This window comes from Maniola hyperantus, chromosome 14, assembly GCF_902806685.2.
Source record: "Maniola hyperantus chromosome 14, iAphHyp1.2, whole genome shotgun sequence".
Taxonomy (NCBI): Eukaryota; Metazoa; Arthropoda; class Insecta; order Lepidoptera; family Nymphalidae; genus Maniola; species Maniola hyperantus.
Genome location: NC_048549.1, coordinates 13,156,231 through 13,170,640, shown reverse-complemented (window position 1 = coordinate 13,170,640; position 14,410 = coordinate 13,156,231). Strand labels below are relative to the sequence as shown.

At 37.5% G+C, this 14,410-nt stretch overlaps 1 protein-coding gene across 3 annotated transcripts in view; it reads right to left on the bottom strand.

Moving 5' to 3' along the window:
• Positions 1 to 344: 344 nt before the first annotated feature.
• The window catches only part of Ac76E (adenylate cyclase type 2 Ac76E), a 182,774-nt gene continuing 168,708 nt past the window's right edge, over positions 345 to 14,410 (bottom strand). For all 3 annotated transcript variants that reach the window (XM_069503085.1, XM_069503083.1, XM_069503084.1), the window contains 14 exons: positions 13,621 to 13,748; positions 13,025 to 13,080; positions 12,200 to 12,361; positions 11,111 to 11,255; positions 9,252 to 9,335; positions 8,704 to 8,826; positions 7,749 to 7,915; positions 6,896 to 7,067; positions 6,238 to 6,303; positions 5,182 to 5,331; positions 4,359 to 4,460; positions 3,172 to 3,289; positions 2,625 to 2,769; positions 345 to 1,503 (listed from right to left, as the gene is read on the bottom strand). In XM_069503085.1, the coding sequence (XP_069359186.1) occupies positions 1,398 to 1,503; positions 2,625 to 2,769; positions 3,172 to 3,289; positions 4,359 to 4,460; positions 5,182 to 5,331; positions 6,238 to 6,303; positions 6,896 to 7,067; positions 7,749 to 7,915; positions 8,704 to 8,826; positions 9,252 to 9,335; positions 11,111 to 11,255; positions 12,200 to 12,361; positions 13,025 to 13,080; positions 13,621 to 13,748 (1,724 nt within the window). In that variant the 3' untranslated portion in view covers positions 345 to 1,397. The remainder of the gene's footprint in view (positions 1,504 to 2,624; positions 2,770 to 3,171; positions 3,290 to 4,358; positions 4,461 to 5,181; positions 5,332 to 6,237; positions 6,304 to 6,895; positions 7,068 to 7,748; positions 7,916 to 8,703; positions 8,827 to 9,251; positions 9,336 to 11,110; positions 11,256 to 12,199; positions 12,362 to 13,024; positions 13,081 to 13,620; positions 13,749 to 14,410) is intronic.

The following is a 14,410-nucleotide window of genomic DNA, read 5'->3' as shown; positions in this document are numbered from 1 at the left end:
TTGGCAGTGAATTTGTAATTGAATAAAATTGATAAAATCAATTTCCAATATAAATGCAATAAAATTTTGGGTGTTTTATGAAATGTTGGGTGATAGCGGATAAGCGGAAATGGAAGCATAATATTATCAATCCTCTATCATAATCATATACGTTATAGCCCAGTACTTTGGGTTCTTATTTGGAGGGGTCGGGGGTTCGATCCTGGACAGGCATATTAACTTTTCAGAGTTATGTGCGTTTTAGAAATGGTGAAGGAAATCTGAATGACCAATGAAGTTCTCAATAATGGTAGGTCAGTTATGTAGATTATATTAAAAACAATCGATCATATAAACACCATTTTACTATAGTTTAATTCCTTTTCAAAATAATGCTCATAGTTACATAGACAGATAGGTACTTTGGAGATTTTTATTAGGTATTTTGTGTAGACACATCAAAAACAATGTTTTACGTTTTTTATCTATAAATTAATAATTACATTATACAAAAAAATGAGATTCTCATTTTCTTTGTTAGATAACATTTAAATACTTATTATTTTATGTACAGTACATAATTATAAAATAATTATGATAGTAATGAGCAATTTATTTTATTTTAATTTAAATACAGATTCATTTTTAAACAAATAGGTAATACTCAAAAAATAAAACTATAAAAACCTAGCAAAATTAATTTTAAGTAAACATATCCTATAAAAATATAAGGTAAACCTAGTTTTATATTGTTTTTCATAGGCCTCTTATAATTTAACTAAAAGTTAAATTAATAATAAATTTAATTGTTACTGTATTAAATGCAAATTATTATTAGAAAAATCGCTTTGCGTCTAATGTTAGCATTATCTTTTATCTTAATAGGTATAATTTAAAATTCTAAAAATATTTACATTTTTTATTACAACTATAATTTAAAAAAATATATTAGTAGATTTAATAATTAAATACTTATGTACCTACAGTTAAAAGGTGAAATTACATGTAGGCGAAATTCTCTTCTAGAAGTTATATATGGGTACCCGTACGTTGCTTAGTCCCAATTCAAAAATAATACAAAAAATATAATATATTTAGCTAATAGGGTTTTCATAAATAGTATAATACTAAAACCTGAACTAGCAGAAGTCAATATTTCAGCTGCTGAGAATAGTTCGATAATTGTTAAAAAACAAATAGAAACAAATAGTTAACAATTAATTGTCAATTTTCTAAAATAATCATATTAGGTTCAAGAATTAAAATATTATTATAATACAAACGCTAACATTATTAAATTAATTACTATTTAGTTAAATCATAAACTAATAGATCAATAATATTATTCAAGTAGGAAGTACCTACCTATTCAGGTGGATCTAATTAGGTAGGTCTAAAGTCTAACTAAACCTATTAAATTAATTGTAATTAGGCGTTTTCACGAAGTAAGTAGTGAGAGTTCCTTTGCCTTTGACAAACGTAGGTCCTCTGCATTCACACGTATACCCGGCATTCATTAGAACTCTGAAAAATAAATGTAAATATATGAAACAAAGAAATGGGCACTAGGCTGTACCCTGTTATATACATTTTCATCAGATCACGGCAACAACGCTTCCGAAAGATTTTGCTATTCAAATTTTAAGAAGCGTTTATCGTTGAGGAGTTCCGTTCTCCATCTTCGAATTCCGAATACATTAATCACCTGCTCGATTGCGGTAGAATGACAGTTACAATGTCACAATCGCAATAACTTCTGATTGGTTGATGCTCGCTCACTGTTGGCTTCAATGCATTGTTGCTACAAGAATAGCCATTCAACCAATCATAACAATTGAGATTGTAATAGTGATTTGATGCAGGTTTAACGAAATTGGCCTACCACCACCTCACCTAAATTAAATAAACCTGATGATATGTCTTAACAGACAAATAAATCAAAAATAAAACAAAATTATTGGAATCAGATCCGATTTCAAGAAGGTTGGGAGTAACACCGCCAAAAAAATACACATCGAATTGAGATCCTCCTCTTTCTAGGATTCCGCAGTAAACAAGGAACCCTTATAGTTTCACCATGTCCGTCCGTCTGTCCGTCCGTCCGTCCGTCCTCGGTTAATCTCAGAGACTATTAGTGCTAGAAATCTGTAATTTGGCATGGGTATAAATATTAATCACGCCGACAAAGTGGTAAAATAAAATTTTGATCAATATTTTTTTTTGGGGAGCTTTCCTACATGTAAAGTGGGGATGATTTTTTTTCTCGTCTGCCCCATAGTGTGGGGTATCGTAGAATAGGTCTTTTAAAAATACTGTGGGTGTGGGAACATCATTTTTCGATTTCTAGATCCCTTTGTAAAATATGGTGTTTTAAAGTGCTAATTTTTATTAGAGTCAAGTGTCGTCCCCCCCCCCCCTCTCTATCAGCCAAATGGTAGTATATAGGAACGTGAAAAAATTCACAGCAGTAGTTTATATATTCAATTTAAAGGAAAACTATCATGGCTAAGTAGGATTCACAGGTTAAGGAGTTATGTTATATCTGTTTTTCGAGGATTGTGACTACGGAACCGTACACTGCGCGTGGCCCGCTACGCAATTGGCCGGTTTTTTTTTCGAAATCCGTTAATAAACCAATGACTCACTTGGCAGTATCCTCCGTGACGTGAATCCTGTCCATGAGGCCGGTGGAGTCCATGCGCGAGGCCACGTTCACGGTGTTCCCCCAAATGTCGTACTGCGGTTTTTGAGCACCCACCACTCCCGCTATCACTGGTCCATGGCTCAAACCTGGAAATACATGGAGATAGTGGTTGGGAATAGCACCTCTAACTTTTCGGAGTTATGTGCGTTTTAAGCAATAAATAAATATCACTTGCTTTAACGGTGAAGGAAAACATCGCGAGGAAACCTGCATGCCTGAGAGTTCTCCATAATGTTCTCAAAGGTGTGTGAAGTCTACCAATAGAAATGTGGTAGACTACTCGTAGCTTTAGTTTACGTCATAAATTATTAATTAAAATAATTATTACATCATTATCTCACAAATCCAACACTTGTCAATCAAAAAGTGAAGAATGATAGCTATTTTGAATAAATAATTTGACTTTGATTTGACTTGACTATGACTCAAAGCCAATAAAGCATTGTATAGATTCTTCAGACGTAGGCAAACTGATTAAATGATCTTACCTATCCTCAACTTAAACCTCTGGAATGACTCCCTATTGATTTGGTCCAGTATTGTCATGAGTGCGATCGCGAACTCCACTAGTATAGCAACCGTGTGCTCTTCTTTGCTATTGCCGTCCTGAAAAAGAATCAAAAATCTTAAAGTTGTAGAACAAAGGCTGCCAGCGAATAAAATCTCCTCAATTTTACAGAATATATTGAAACTGTCAATGTCGAATATCGCATAAGTTTTATCTAATTTTAAATAAATGAGAAATCGTGAAAGGCGTCCCTGTTTCCAAATCGAGAAAAAACAATAAAAACGATTTATAGGCCATGAACTTGCAACTTATCATGTTTACCTGCTCAAATACTACATTTACCTAGTGCTAAATATAGCTATAAGATGCAGACACATTTATGCTGTATATTATATTATCAGGATATCATCATCATCATCATCAGTTGGACATAGGCCTTCCCTAAAGAGCGCCACCACACCCGGTCCTCAGCCTTCCTCATCCAGCTACTTCCCGCCAGCCTCTTTATATCGTCGGTCCATCGTGCTGGAGGGCTTCTCACACTACTCTTGCTTAAACGCGGTCTCCACTCAAGGTCTTTCCGGCTCCAACGGCCATCGCCTCTACGACAGGCATGACCTGCCCACTGCCACTTTAGCTTGCTGATAGTTTGGACTATGTCAGTGACCCTGGTTCTCCTGCGGACCTCCTCATTTCGGATCTTATCCGTCAGGGAAACTCCTAACATAGCATATTATCAGGATATATCGTGATGTTATGTATATGGAACGGCCCTAATCTTATATATATAAAAGGGTAAGGTGACTGACTGACTGACTGACTGACTGACTGACTGACTGATCTATCAACGCACAGCTCAAACTACTGGACGGATCGGGCTGAAATTTGGCATGCAGATAGCTATTATGACGTAGGCATCCGCTAAGAAAGGATTTTTGAAAATTCAACTCCTAAGGGGGTGAAATAGGGTTTTGAAATTTTGTAGTCCACGCGGACGAAGTCGCGAGCATAAGCTAGTATTTAACAAAAACTGCGTGAAAAATTATTTCAGCGTGACACTTCACAAGATGGCGGCGTTAGTTCCGATTTTGGCCACGCGCCAAAAGAGCCTTGACGCACTGTATCTGGAAATTGTGTTCATGAGTGATAAGGAATACAAATACTTACAGTTTGTTCCTCTTTCCCAGGTCTTAGACCGGATGCTATCATGTAGGTGCTTCCTATCGTCTTGATTTTCTCAATGCTACTGAACTTCGGCTTCAGTAATAGCTGCAAAATAAATGAAACATTAATATCGACGACACTTGTCATCCGATATAGCTCCATAGTAAGTGAATAGCCAAGTACGGAACCCTCAGGGTGAGATCTATAGAGCGCACTTTGACTTTTCTCAGTCTCAAGATTGAGTTAAAACGAGACAGATTTATGTGAAAGATATACCTAGGTACATCTGTCTCGTTTTAACTCTGTCTTAAGTCTAAGTAAAGTCAGAGTGCGCTCTATAATTAATCTTACCCTCAGTGCGCAGACTTGCACTTGGCTGATTTTTTCACTGTACAGCCCAAATCTATATCTTTATATATATATAAAGGAAAAGGTGGCTGACTGACTAACTGACTGACTGACTGACTGATCTATCAACGCACAGCTCAAACTACTGGACGGATCACGCTGAAATTCGGCATCCAGATAGCAATTATAACGTAGGCGACCGTAAAAGGATTCTTCAAAATGCAACCCCTAAAGGGGTAAAATAGGGGTTTTAAATTTGTATTAAAATCTGTCAGTTTTGAAGTGTCTATAAAGAAGTTTTGTAGTTAATATTTTTGCAATTAGCAGTATGACATATTTTATTAAGCTCATGTTAAAATCTCATTGTTAAAGATCTAACCTAAGGGTGTAAAATAGGGGTTTAAAATTTGTGTAGTCCACGCGGACGAAGTCGCGGGCATAAGCTAGTTATGCATATTTTAATTATAATAGTGGTTACCTTATCAAAATCGCAGATGATCTCGTTGAGCAACCGAAGACACTCGAGCCCCTGCTTGTTGACGTCAGTCTCGTCATAGAACTCCTTGTAGTTGGGTATCGAGGCGAACATCACCGCGATACTTGAGTACCTCTCGTGGTATAGCTCTTCCTGAAATATAATTAAATATTTATTTCCGTGGCGGCCGGAGCGGCGGCTACTAAGGCAGAAAGGGCCAAGAGGCGCAAATATGAGAATATAGAAAATAGTTTCATATTTGTGCCTTTTGGGGTGGAGACCATGGGTTCGTGGGGCGAGGATGCTAGATCCTTTTTTAAGGACCTTTCATCCCGTCTCGCGGAATCCACGGGGGACCGGAGGGCTGGCAGTTACCTCGGTCAGCATATTAGTCTGGCCATTCAACGAGGTAACGCTGCCAGCGTTTTGGGCACCCTGCCTCGTTGCGGTGGTTTAGATGATATTTTCGATTTTATGTTCTAGAATAAGTTTGGTATTTTTGTTTTTTGTAATTTAATAATATATTATATTTTAATAAAAAAAATAAAAAAAAATAAAAAAAAAATATTTTGCTAAAAAATAATCGAGGCTTCTGAATTTGTGAGAAGAACAACATGGAATCACTGAAAACGTGGAATGCAAAGCACCTATAAAAATATAGGTACTAGATTTGTCCACGTGGGTTTTTTTTTAAATCCTGTGGGAACTCTTCAATGATCCGGGATAATAAGGTAGTCTGTAATTCAGCTATATGCAAGCTATCTCTGTCCCAAGTGAAAAGCTAGGAGACCGACAGACACACTTTTGCATGACTACCCTCATTATAAATTCGACATTGTGGTTTATTGGTTTAGTTTGTTCTTCAATAACATGACAACGAAACAACGTATCGACTTGATTTATGCATAGTTAAACACCTGGGGAGTGACATAGGCTACTTTTTATCCCGGAACATCAAAGAGTTCCTAACTACGGGATTTTTAAAAACCTTAATCCACGCCGACGAAATCGCGGGCATCAGATGACTTTGATTATAAGTATAAGGTCTATAATACTTACCTTTGATGCCACTGAAGTCAAAAAGTGTTGAGCCACGTGAGCCGGGAGGATATTTTCCAGAAGAATCTGTAATTAAAAACACATTGACGAATGAATCACCAAAAGTCTTGGTGACCTATACAAAGTTCACGACAGTAGAGACAGTTAGCGAACTTCTAACAAAACGTCGAGACTTCGACGTCTCTGGCAGGCGTCAAATGTTACTGCACTTGACGCAGGTAGCCCTAAAGTAGCATTATTTTTCTTTGATTTTTCGTCGCCCATTTTTTCATCCCTGGTTGCAGCAGCAGCAGTTAGGAATTCATAATAATATCTTAATTGTCTCTGGTCTGGTCTGTTGGAAGGCTTCGGCCATGGCTATTGGCTAGTTACCCAGCTATTGGCAAAGTCATGCTGCGCAGTTTTTAATAACTGCTTGCCTCTATCAATAAGGTTACATGCGTTTTACTAAGCCTGCTATAATAAATCTATGATTTTAAAACACCTTATGAAAGCCTGCATGCCTGAGTTGTCCATAATGTTTTGAAAGGTGTATGAAGTCAGCCAATCCGCATTAGGCGAGCATGGTAGATTTTGGCCAAACCTTTCTCATTCTGAGAGAAGACTATAGTTCTCAGTAATGAACTGACGATGAGTAGATGATGATGATAATAATTACCTTATTGATCCCTCTCATAGTTTCTACTTCCTCCTGTTCAAACTTCAGTTTGTCTTTCCACAGGAAATCTGTTCTTGACGTAAACTCAATCTGTCTATCAAGGATGTGAAGTAAGGCGGCCAAAAATACTAGAACCAGCCCAGCCTTTGCTGCGTATGGTAGCATTGAGAACCTGAAAGTGGAAACGAGTAAAATTAAATATTTACTTTACTTTGCGGAAGTCCATGATATACAAAGAACCAAAAACTTAATTTGCTATAATCCGCTGAAACAGTTCGAATCTGTATGGTGCAACATGCAGCATGCGAAATGCACCGCCCGCCCTCCCACTCCTTGGGTGGAGTGGGAGGGCGGGCGTTCTTAATAAAAACTTCTTTTAGTTTCTTCTTAAGGACTCCTTCGCTGACCTTTTGCTCTATTCTTAACCATGACTCATTCTCATCTTGACGACCTCCCTGGCGCAGTGGTGAGCGCTGTGGTGTTAATAGTGGGAGGTCCCGGGTTCGATTCCTGGCAGGGGTTTGGAATTTTATAATTTCTAAATTTCTGGTCTGGTCTGGTGGGAGGCTTCGGCCGTGGCTAGTTACCACCCTACCGGCAAAGCAGTGCCGCCAAGCGATTTAGCGTTCCGGTACGATGCCGTGTAGAAACCAAAGGGGTATGGGTTTAATAAAAACTGCCGTACCCCTTCCAGGTTAGCCCGCTATCATCTTAGACTGCATCATCACTTACCACCAGGTGAGATTGCAGTCAAGGGCTAACTTGTATATGAATAAAAAAATAAAAAAAATACTAAGTATTGAATAGTAAGTAACTATTGGTACTAAGTTTTTAACTTATGTATTTAACTTACTCAGTGTCATAATCCATGGTCTGAAACCGGCTGAAGACTTCAGCGGTGGCGAAGAGCGATATGTGCAGGATCAGAGTCACCACCATCATCACCAGCTTCAGCACGAAGCTCACTCGCAGGAACACGGATATGGACGCCAGGGTCAGCACTGAACTGTATAGGTAACTCTGAAACAAGTTAATTAACTCCTTTTTACTCGACCAACTAGGGTAAGTTTAGTGTTTAGCACTTCTGTGTTTATCGATTCAATACTTTCTTTGCAATTAACAAAAACTACGTAAGTAGGTACTCTTTTAACTTTTATCAACATCACTACCCCTATTATAAATGCAAAAGTGTATTTGTTTGTTGGTTTGTTGGTTTGTCCTTTAATCACGTCGCAACGGAGCATCGGATCGACGTGATTTTTGTCATGGGTATAGTTAAAGACCTGGGAGAGTGACATAGATAGATCTACTTTTATCCCGGAAAATCAAAGAGTTCCCACGGGATTTTTAAAAACCTAAATTGACTCTGATGAAGTCGTGGGCATCAGCTAGCATTATATTATACTAGCTGATACCCGCGACTTCATCCGCGTGGAATTAGATTTTTGAAATCCCGTGGGAACTCTTTGATTTTCCGGGATAAAAAGTAGCCTATGTCACTCTCCAGGTCATTATCTATGCAAAAAATGACGTCAATCCGTTGTTCCGTAGCGACGTGACTGAAGGACAAACCAACAAATAAACACACTTTCGCATTTCTAATAAGGGTAGGTACCTACTGATCTTAGATAGATATACAGTGGCGTGCACAGGGTTTGAAGTCAGGGTAGGCATTAGTTAGGTGAGAACCTGTTTACTGGCTGGTCATAATGAAAAATATGCATTGAGCCATTACAACTGGGGTAAGCAGTGCATTTGTGCCTTTATGACCTGCACGCCACTGGGTATATACTAATTATTATACTTACAGGAGCATAATCCACATCAATGATGCCTATAACTGGTAGGTCGACGATTTCAGTCGCATTCCACGTGCTGTTCCGAATCGCGATATCGACTGGGAGCTCCTGCTGGATCATATATGTCTGAAACTGAAATTGCAATCACTTTAATTGGTGATAACTGATTACTAACGGGACAGAAAGAGGGGAAGGAAGAAAAAAACCAGCCAAGTGCGAGTCAGGCTCGCGCAACGAGGGTTCCGTACTACAGACATTATGCATGATAATTCAAAAACTATGATGCATAAAAATATATGAAAATCTCTTTTAGAATGCACAGGTGAAGCCCTTTCATAATGATACCCCCCTTGATATAGTTATCTTACTTCGAAAATTGAAAATACTAGCACAAATTCACGGTTTTCAGATTTTTTCTCTAATGTCTGCTACAGAATCCTGCGCCTGGCTCGGAATTCAATACAAACTCTCGCGACAAAAAACTTATATCTATCTTAATAACTATTATTATTATTAATTGATGTTGCTAAGTATGTAAATATTATTGTTAAACTTACCAAATTAATGATCGCACAAGCGCTTATCAAGATGGCAGAGATGACGAACATTGTAAGTCTAATGTAGCAATTACTTGCCACTACCTGCAAAATTGATATTTACTTTTAGTAAGTATTTCAATAAAGTGCAGAATTATTACTTGCCAAAGAGATAATAAATGTTGTACAAACACTGGCTCATTCTAACTACCAAGTAGACTACTAAGTAGATACCATTTATTTAAGTAATAAATTAAATGTAAACAGTAATAATTCTCGATATATATAAGTGAACTGTTGTGTTCTATTGAGAAATAAATGTCTTTAAACCGAAATAATAGTGTCTTGGACTGTAGAAAGAAGATAAAATGATGTGATTTTTTTGTATAGTGATAGTTTATGGGGCTAGAATTCATTATTAGATAGACAGACAGACAGACAACAAAGTGATCCTATAAGGGTTCCGTTTTTTATTTTGAGGTACGGAGCCCTAAGGAAGGACGCCTTTAAAAGTTCCACAAATAGGCTTTCTTTTCTTTTTTATAATGAATGAGAAGAGAAGGCATACAGGTCTATTGAGAAATGCCTGTTTAAAAATAATAGCAAAGTTGCACTGATTATTAGCTTTGCTTGCCTGCTTTGTTATTGAAAAGGCATGTTACTTTCTTCTCAAAAATTACTTTAGAAAATAATAATTTTAGCAGACTTAAGTAATCTATTTTCTCTCGTTTTTTGGCAGGGCCGTCGTATTTTTAATTTTTTAAACTACAAATAATATACCTATAAGACTAGCTGATGCCCGCGACTTCGTACGCGTGGATTTAGGTTTTTAAAAATCCCGTGGGAACTCTTTTATTTCGCGAGATAAAAGGTAGCCTATGTCACTCTCCAGGTCTTTAACTATACCCAAGCAAAAACGCACGTCGATCCGTTGCTCCGTTACGGCGTGATTGAAGGACAAACCAACAAACCAATAAACCAACAAACCAACAAACAATCACACTTTCGCATTTATAATAAGGGTACTGATTAGAGTTACAAATTATACAAGTGTATAAGATTAGAGCTTACAGACAGTGAAACCTTATGGTTTGACGACTTCCTCGGCCCAGTGGTGAGTGTGGTGAAGGTGAAGGGCCCGGGTTCGATTCCCGGTAGGGGCAACTTGGGAATTTATAATATTGTCTAAATTGTCACTGATCTAGAATCTGGTGACAGGCTTCAGCCGTGGCTAGTTACCAAACCACCGGCAAAGTCGTGCTGCCAAGCAATTTAGCGTTCCAGTACGATGCCGTGTAGAAACCGATCAGGGGCATGGGTTTAATAAAATGCGATACCCCTTCCAAGTTAGCCAACTTCAGGTGAGATTGCAGTCAAGGCCTAACTTGTATCAGATAAAAAAAACCGGCCAAGTGCGAGTCAGGCTCGCGAAATGAGGGTTCCGTACTACAGACGTATTTATTCGACATTTTGCACGATAATTCAAAAACTATGATGCATAAATAAAAATAAATAAAAATCTGTTTTAGAATGTACAGGTGAAGACCTTTCATATGATACCCCACTTGATATAGTCACTCACTTCGAAAGTTGAAAATACGAATTATTAGTTCATGACCACAATTTTTTTTTGTGTGATCTTAGCCTAAATTCACGGTTTTCAGATTTTTCCCCAAATGTCAGCTATAAGATCTACCTACCTGCCAAATTTCATGATTCTAGGTCAACGGGAAGTACCCTGTAGGTTTCTTGACAGACAGACGGACAGACAGACAGACAGACAGACAGACAACTAAGTGATCCTATAAGGGTTCCGTTTTTCCTTTTGAGGTACGGAACCATAAAAATGGTAATGTACTATGTGTATGTGGTGAATATACCTGTCCAGGCTTGGTGCAGTTGTCAGCATAGAACTCCGGCACGTCAGACAGTATCAACCCAGACTGTCCGTCTGACCAGGACAAATATACGAACACGAGTAGCGTCACCAACGTTGGACCAAACGACGCGTAGATTACGATACCTCTGAAAAATAATAAATTAGCTAGTTCTGCTTCTGTTTCTTGCCGATAGGAAAATAATTCTGGACATTCTTTTAACTTAAAAATTTGACTTTGACTTTGACTTAGATTTTGACTTAGATTTTGATTTGAATTTTCAACTTACTTAGGTGCTGTGAGGTAGTGAGAGTTGTGTGAGGTGAAGAGTGAGTGCCTATAGCAGCAAGAAGCATGAACGATGTTGTAGTACAGGCAGGCTACATAATACTCGAATTAAACACTGGCTGGTTGCAACATCTACTACTTCGCTTGAGAAGAGCTTCTCTTTATAAAGACTATATGCTTATAACGACCTGTGTACCTCAACTTACAATCTAGTACTTCTCTGTCACAACTATTGTCACACATGCAAGAAGAAAAACGAAAGTGTGACTGAGTATCTTGCTGGATCTTGTCGGGAAAGCATTCCGATCAACTTTTACTTACACTTTTGACTTTGAATAAAATCTTGACTTTGATTTTGACTTTGACTTTGACTTTAAATAATATTTAGACTATGATTTTGACTATGATTTAGACTCTATATTACTACTTGCTTAGTACCGTGAGTAGTTGTATAGCAGCAAGTAGTAAGAACAACGTCGCAGCACAGGCCACGTAATAATTGAACTGAACATCTGGCTGATTGTGAGACTTCTCTTGAGTGCCTTTGAAGACTATGCACTTATAACGACCTGCGTACTTCAACTTATTATCAAGTACTACTCTGTTACAACTATTGTCACACATGCAAGAAGAAAAACGAAAGTGTGACTGAGTATCTTGCTGGATCTTGTCGGGAAAGCTTTCCGATCAAGTTCTACTTACACTTTTGACTTTGAATAAAATCTTGACTTTAATTTTGACTTTGACTTTGACTATGACTATGACTATGATTTTGATTTTGACTTAGACTATATTACTACTGACTTGGGTACAGTGAGCAGTTGTATAGCGGCAAGTAGCAAGAACAACGTCGCAGCACAGGCCACGTAGTACTTGAACTGAACATCCGGCTGGTTGCGGTACTTCTTCTCTTGAGTGCTGTTCTTGAACACCAATGTGATGCGGTGTAGCCCTTCTGAGTTACTGCTGTAAATGTGAATTATTAAAACGTTTAAAATAGGTACTTATAAAACCTAGTAGGTACTAAATTGAAAAAAAAAAACAGGAATATGGTTTAAAAAACAGGAATAATAATATGGCTACTTTCAAGTCAAGAGTGAATAGGCATCTTCTGGCAATGGCTAGCGTGCTCCATTTTAGGCTGCATCACCACTCGCCACAGGGTCTGATTGCAGCCAAGCGTTGATCCATAATATAAAATAAACCGGCCAAGTGCGAATCAGGCTCGCGCAATGAAGGTTCCGTACTATAGTCAAAATAAATAATATTATACATAAAATAAATAAAAATCTGTTTTAGAATGTACAGGTGAAGAACTTTCATATGATACCCCACTTGACATAGTTATCTTACTTTAAAAATTGAAAATACTAATTATTAGTTCATGACATTTATATTTTTTTGGTGTGATCTAACCCTCAATTCACGGTTTTCAGATTTTTCCCCAAATGTCAGCTATAAGATCTACCTACCTGCCAATTTTCATGATTCTAGGTCAACGGGAAATACCCTGTAGGTTTCTTGACAGACAGACAACAAAGTGATCCTATAAGGGTTCCGTTTTTCCTTTTGAGGCACGGAACCCTAAAAAATACTTAGATTTTTTCAAACAAAAACGTGTAAAGTTACCTGCAATCACAACACGTTCTTTGAGGCAGCAGATGCTGTTCAATCATTGCTAAGCTCTGAAAAGATATACGACAAAAAAATTAAAACTAATCTCAAGAAACAACTCTACGAAACATTGATAACATTACGACTGCAATATTTTTTGGAACCTACCTAACTAAAAATAAATCTAAGAAAAAAGGATCACTTTTATAAATGCGAAAATGTTTTTTGTAATTGGTTTATCCTTCAATTACATCGTTTTGAAGTAAGAGTCGACGTGTTTTTTGCATGGATAGGTATAGTTCAAGACCTGGTTTCTATCCCAGTAAAATCAAAAAGTTTCCACGGGAATGTTAAGTTAAGTCTACCTAAATCCACGCGAACTAGGTCGTGATTAGTGGGTATAATCTAGGCAATAAAATAAAGCGAAATTTAAAAAATCCTGAAAACTAAATATTGTTTATTTACAACAGCTAAAAACTAATTTCACAAAAACCTCTTTTTCTCTGAATACTCTTCAGATAATTACTCGTAAAGTAACAAGACGTTTGGGTCGTACAAAGAAAACCCAAATCAAACGATTTCTTATAATAAATAATAGAAGTAATACTTACAGAGATACCGATATTTTTGGCGAGGGTCGAATCGGTAATATTTGCGAAGGGCTTATCCGCGCCCCAACACTCCACGTATTTCGTCATCTTACTCGAAGGACGAGACCTTGAGGGTACTCCAGGAGTCGCTACAAATATACAAGAAACATAAACTAAAATAGATAAGGTACACGAAAAACGGGGACATAAAAATCAAGGGTCACTTTATGTGCGAACACTCTCCTGATGTGCGAATCAAATAAGAACATGCAGATTTTGACGTAGGTAAGTATTAGTCCCGCAAATTGCTATTGCGCTGGAACCATGTCTCATTAACATCGAAATCACGTCATTTTGACGTCAGCCGAAATGAAAATATCATCGACATAGGAGGTAATAATCCTTACTACGAAGTAATACATAAAAATTCTTTGAAAAATATACCGAAAAAAATATATCAGCTCGAAACTCAATAGCTCAACCGGTATAGGAGTGGACTAAAAACCGAAAGGGCGACGGTTCAAACCCCGCCCGTTGCACTATTGTCGTACCTACTCCTAGCACAAGCTTGACGCTTAATTGGAGAGGAAAGGGGAATATTAGTCATTTAAAAAATGGCTAATATTCTTTTAAAAAAAAAAAAAAAAAAACTTCAGTCTAGTGCTGACGTCACTAAAATGGCGGCCACGCGCATTAGCAATTTGCGGGAGTTATACTGAAACCCAAATACAAATAAATAAATACAAATACAAACTTCTTTATTGCGAATATGGGTAAACAGTGAAGATGTTGCAAAACAAAAAAGTACAGC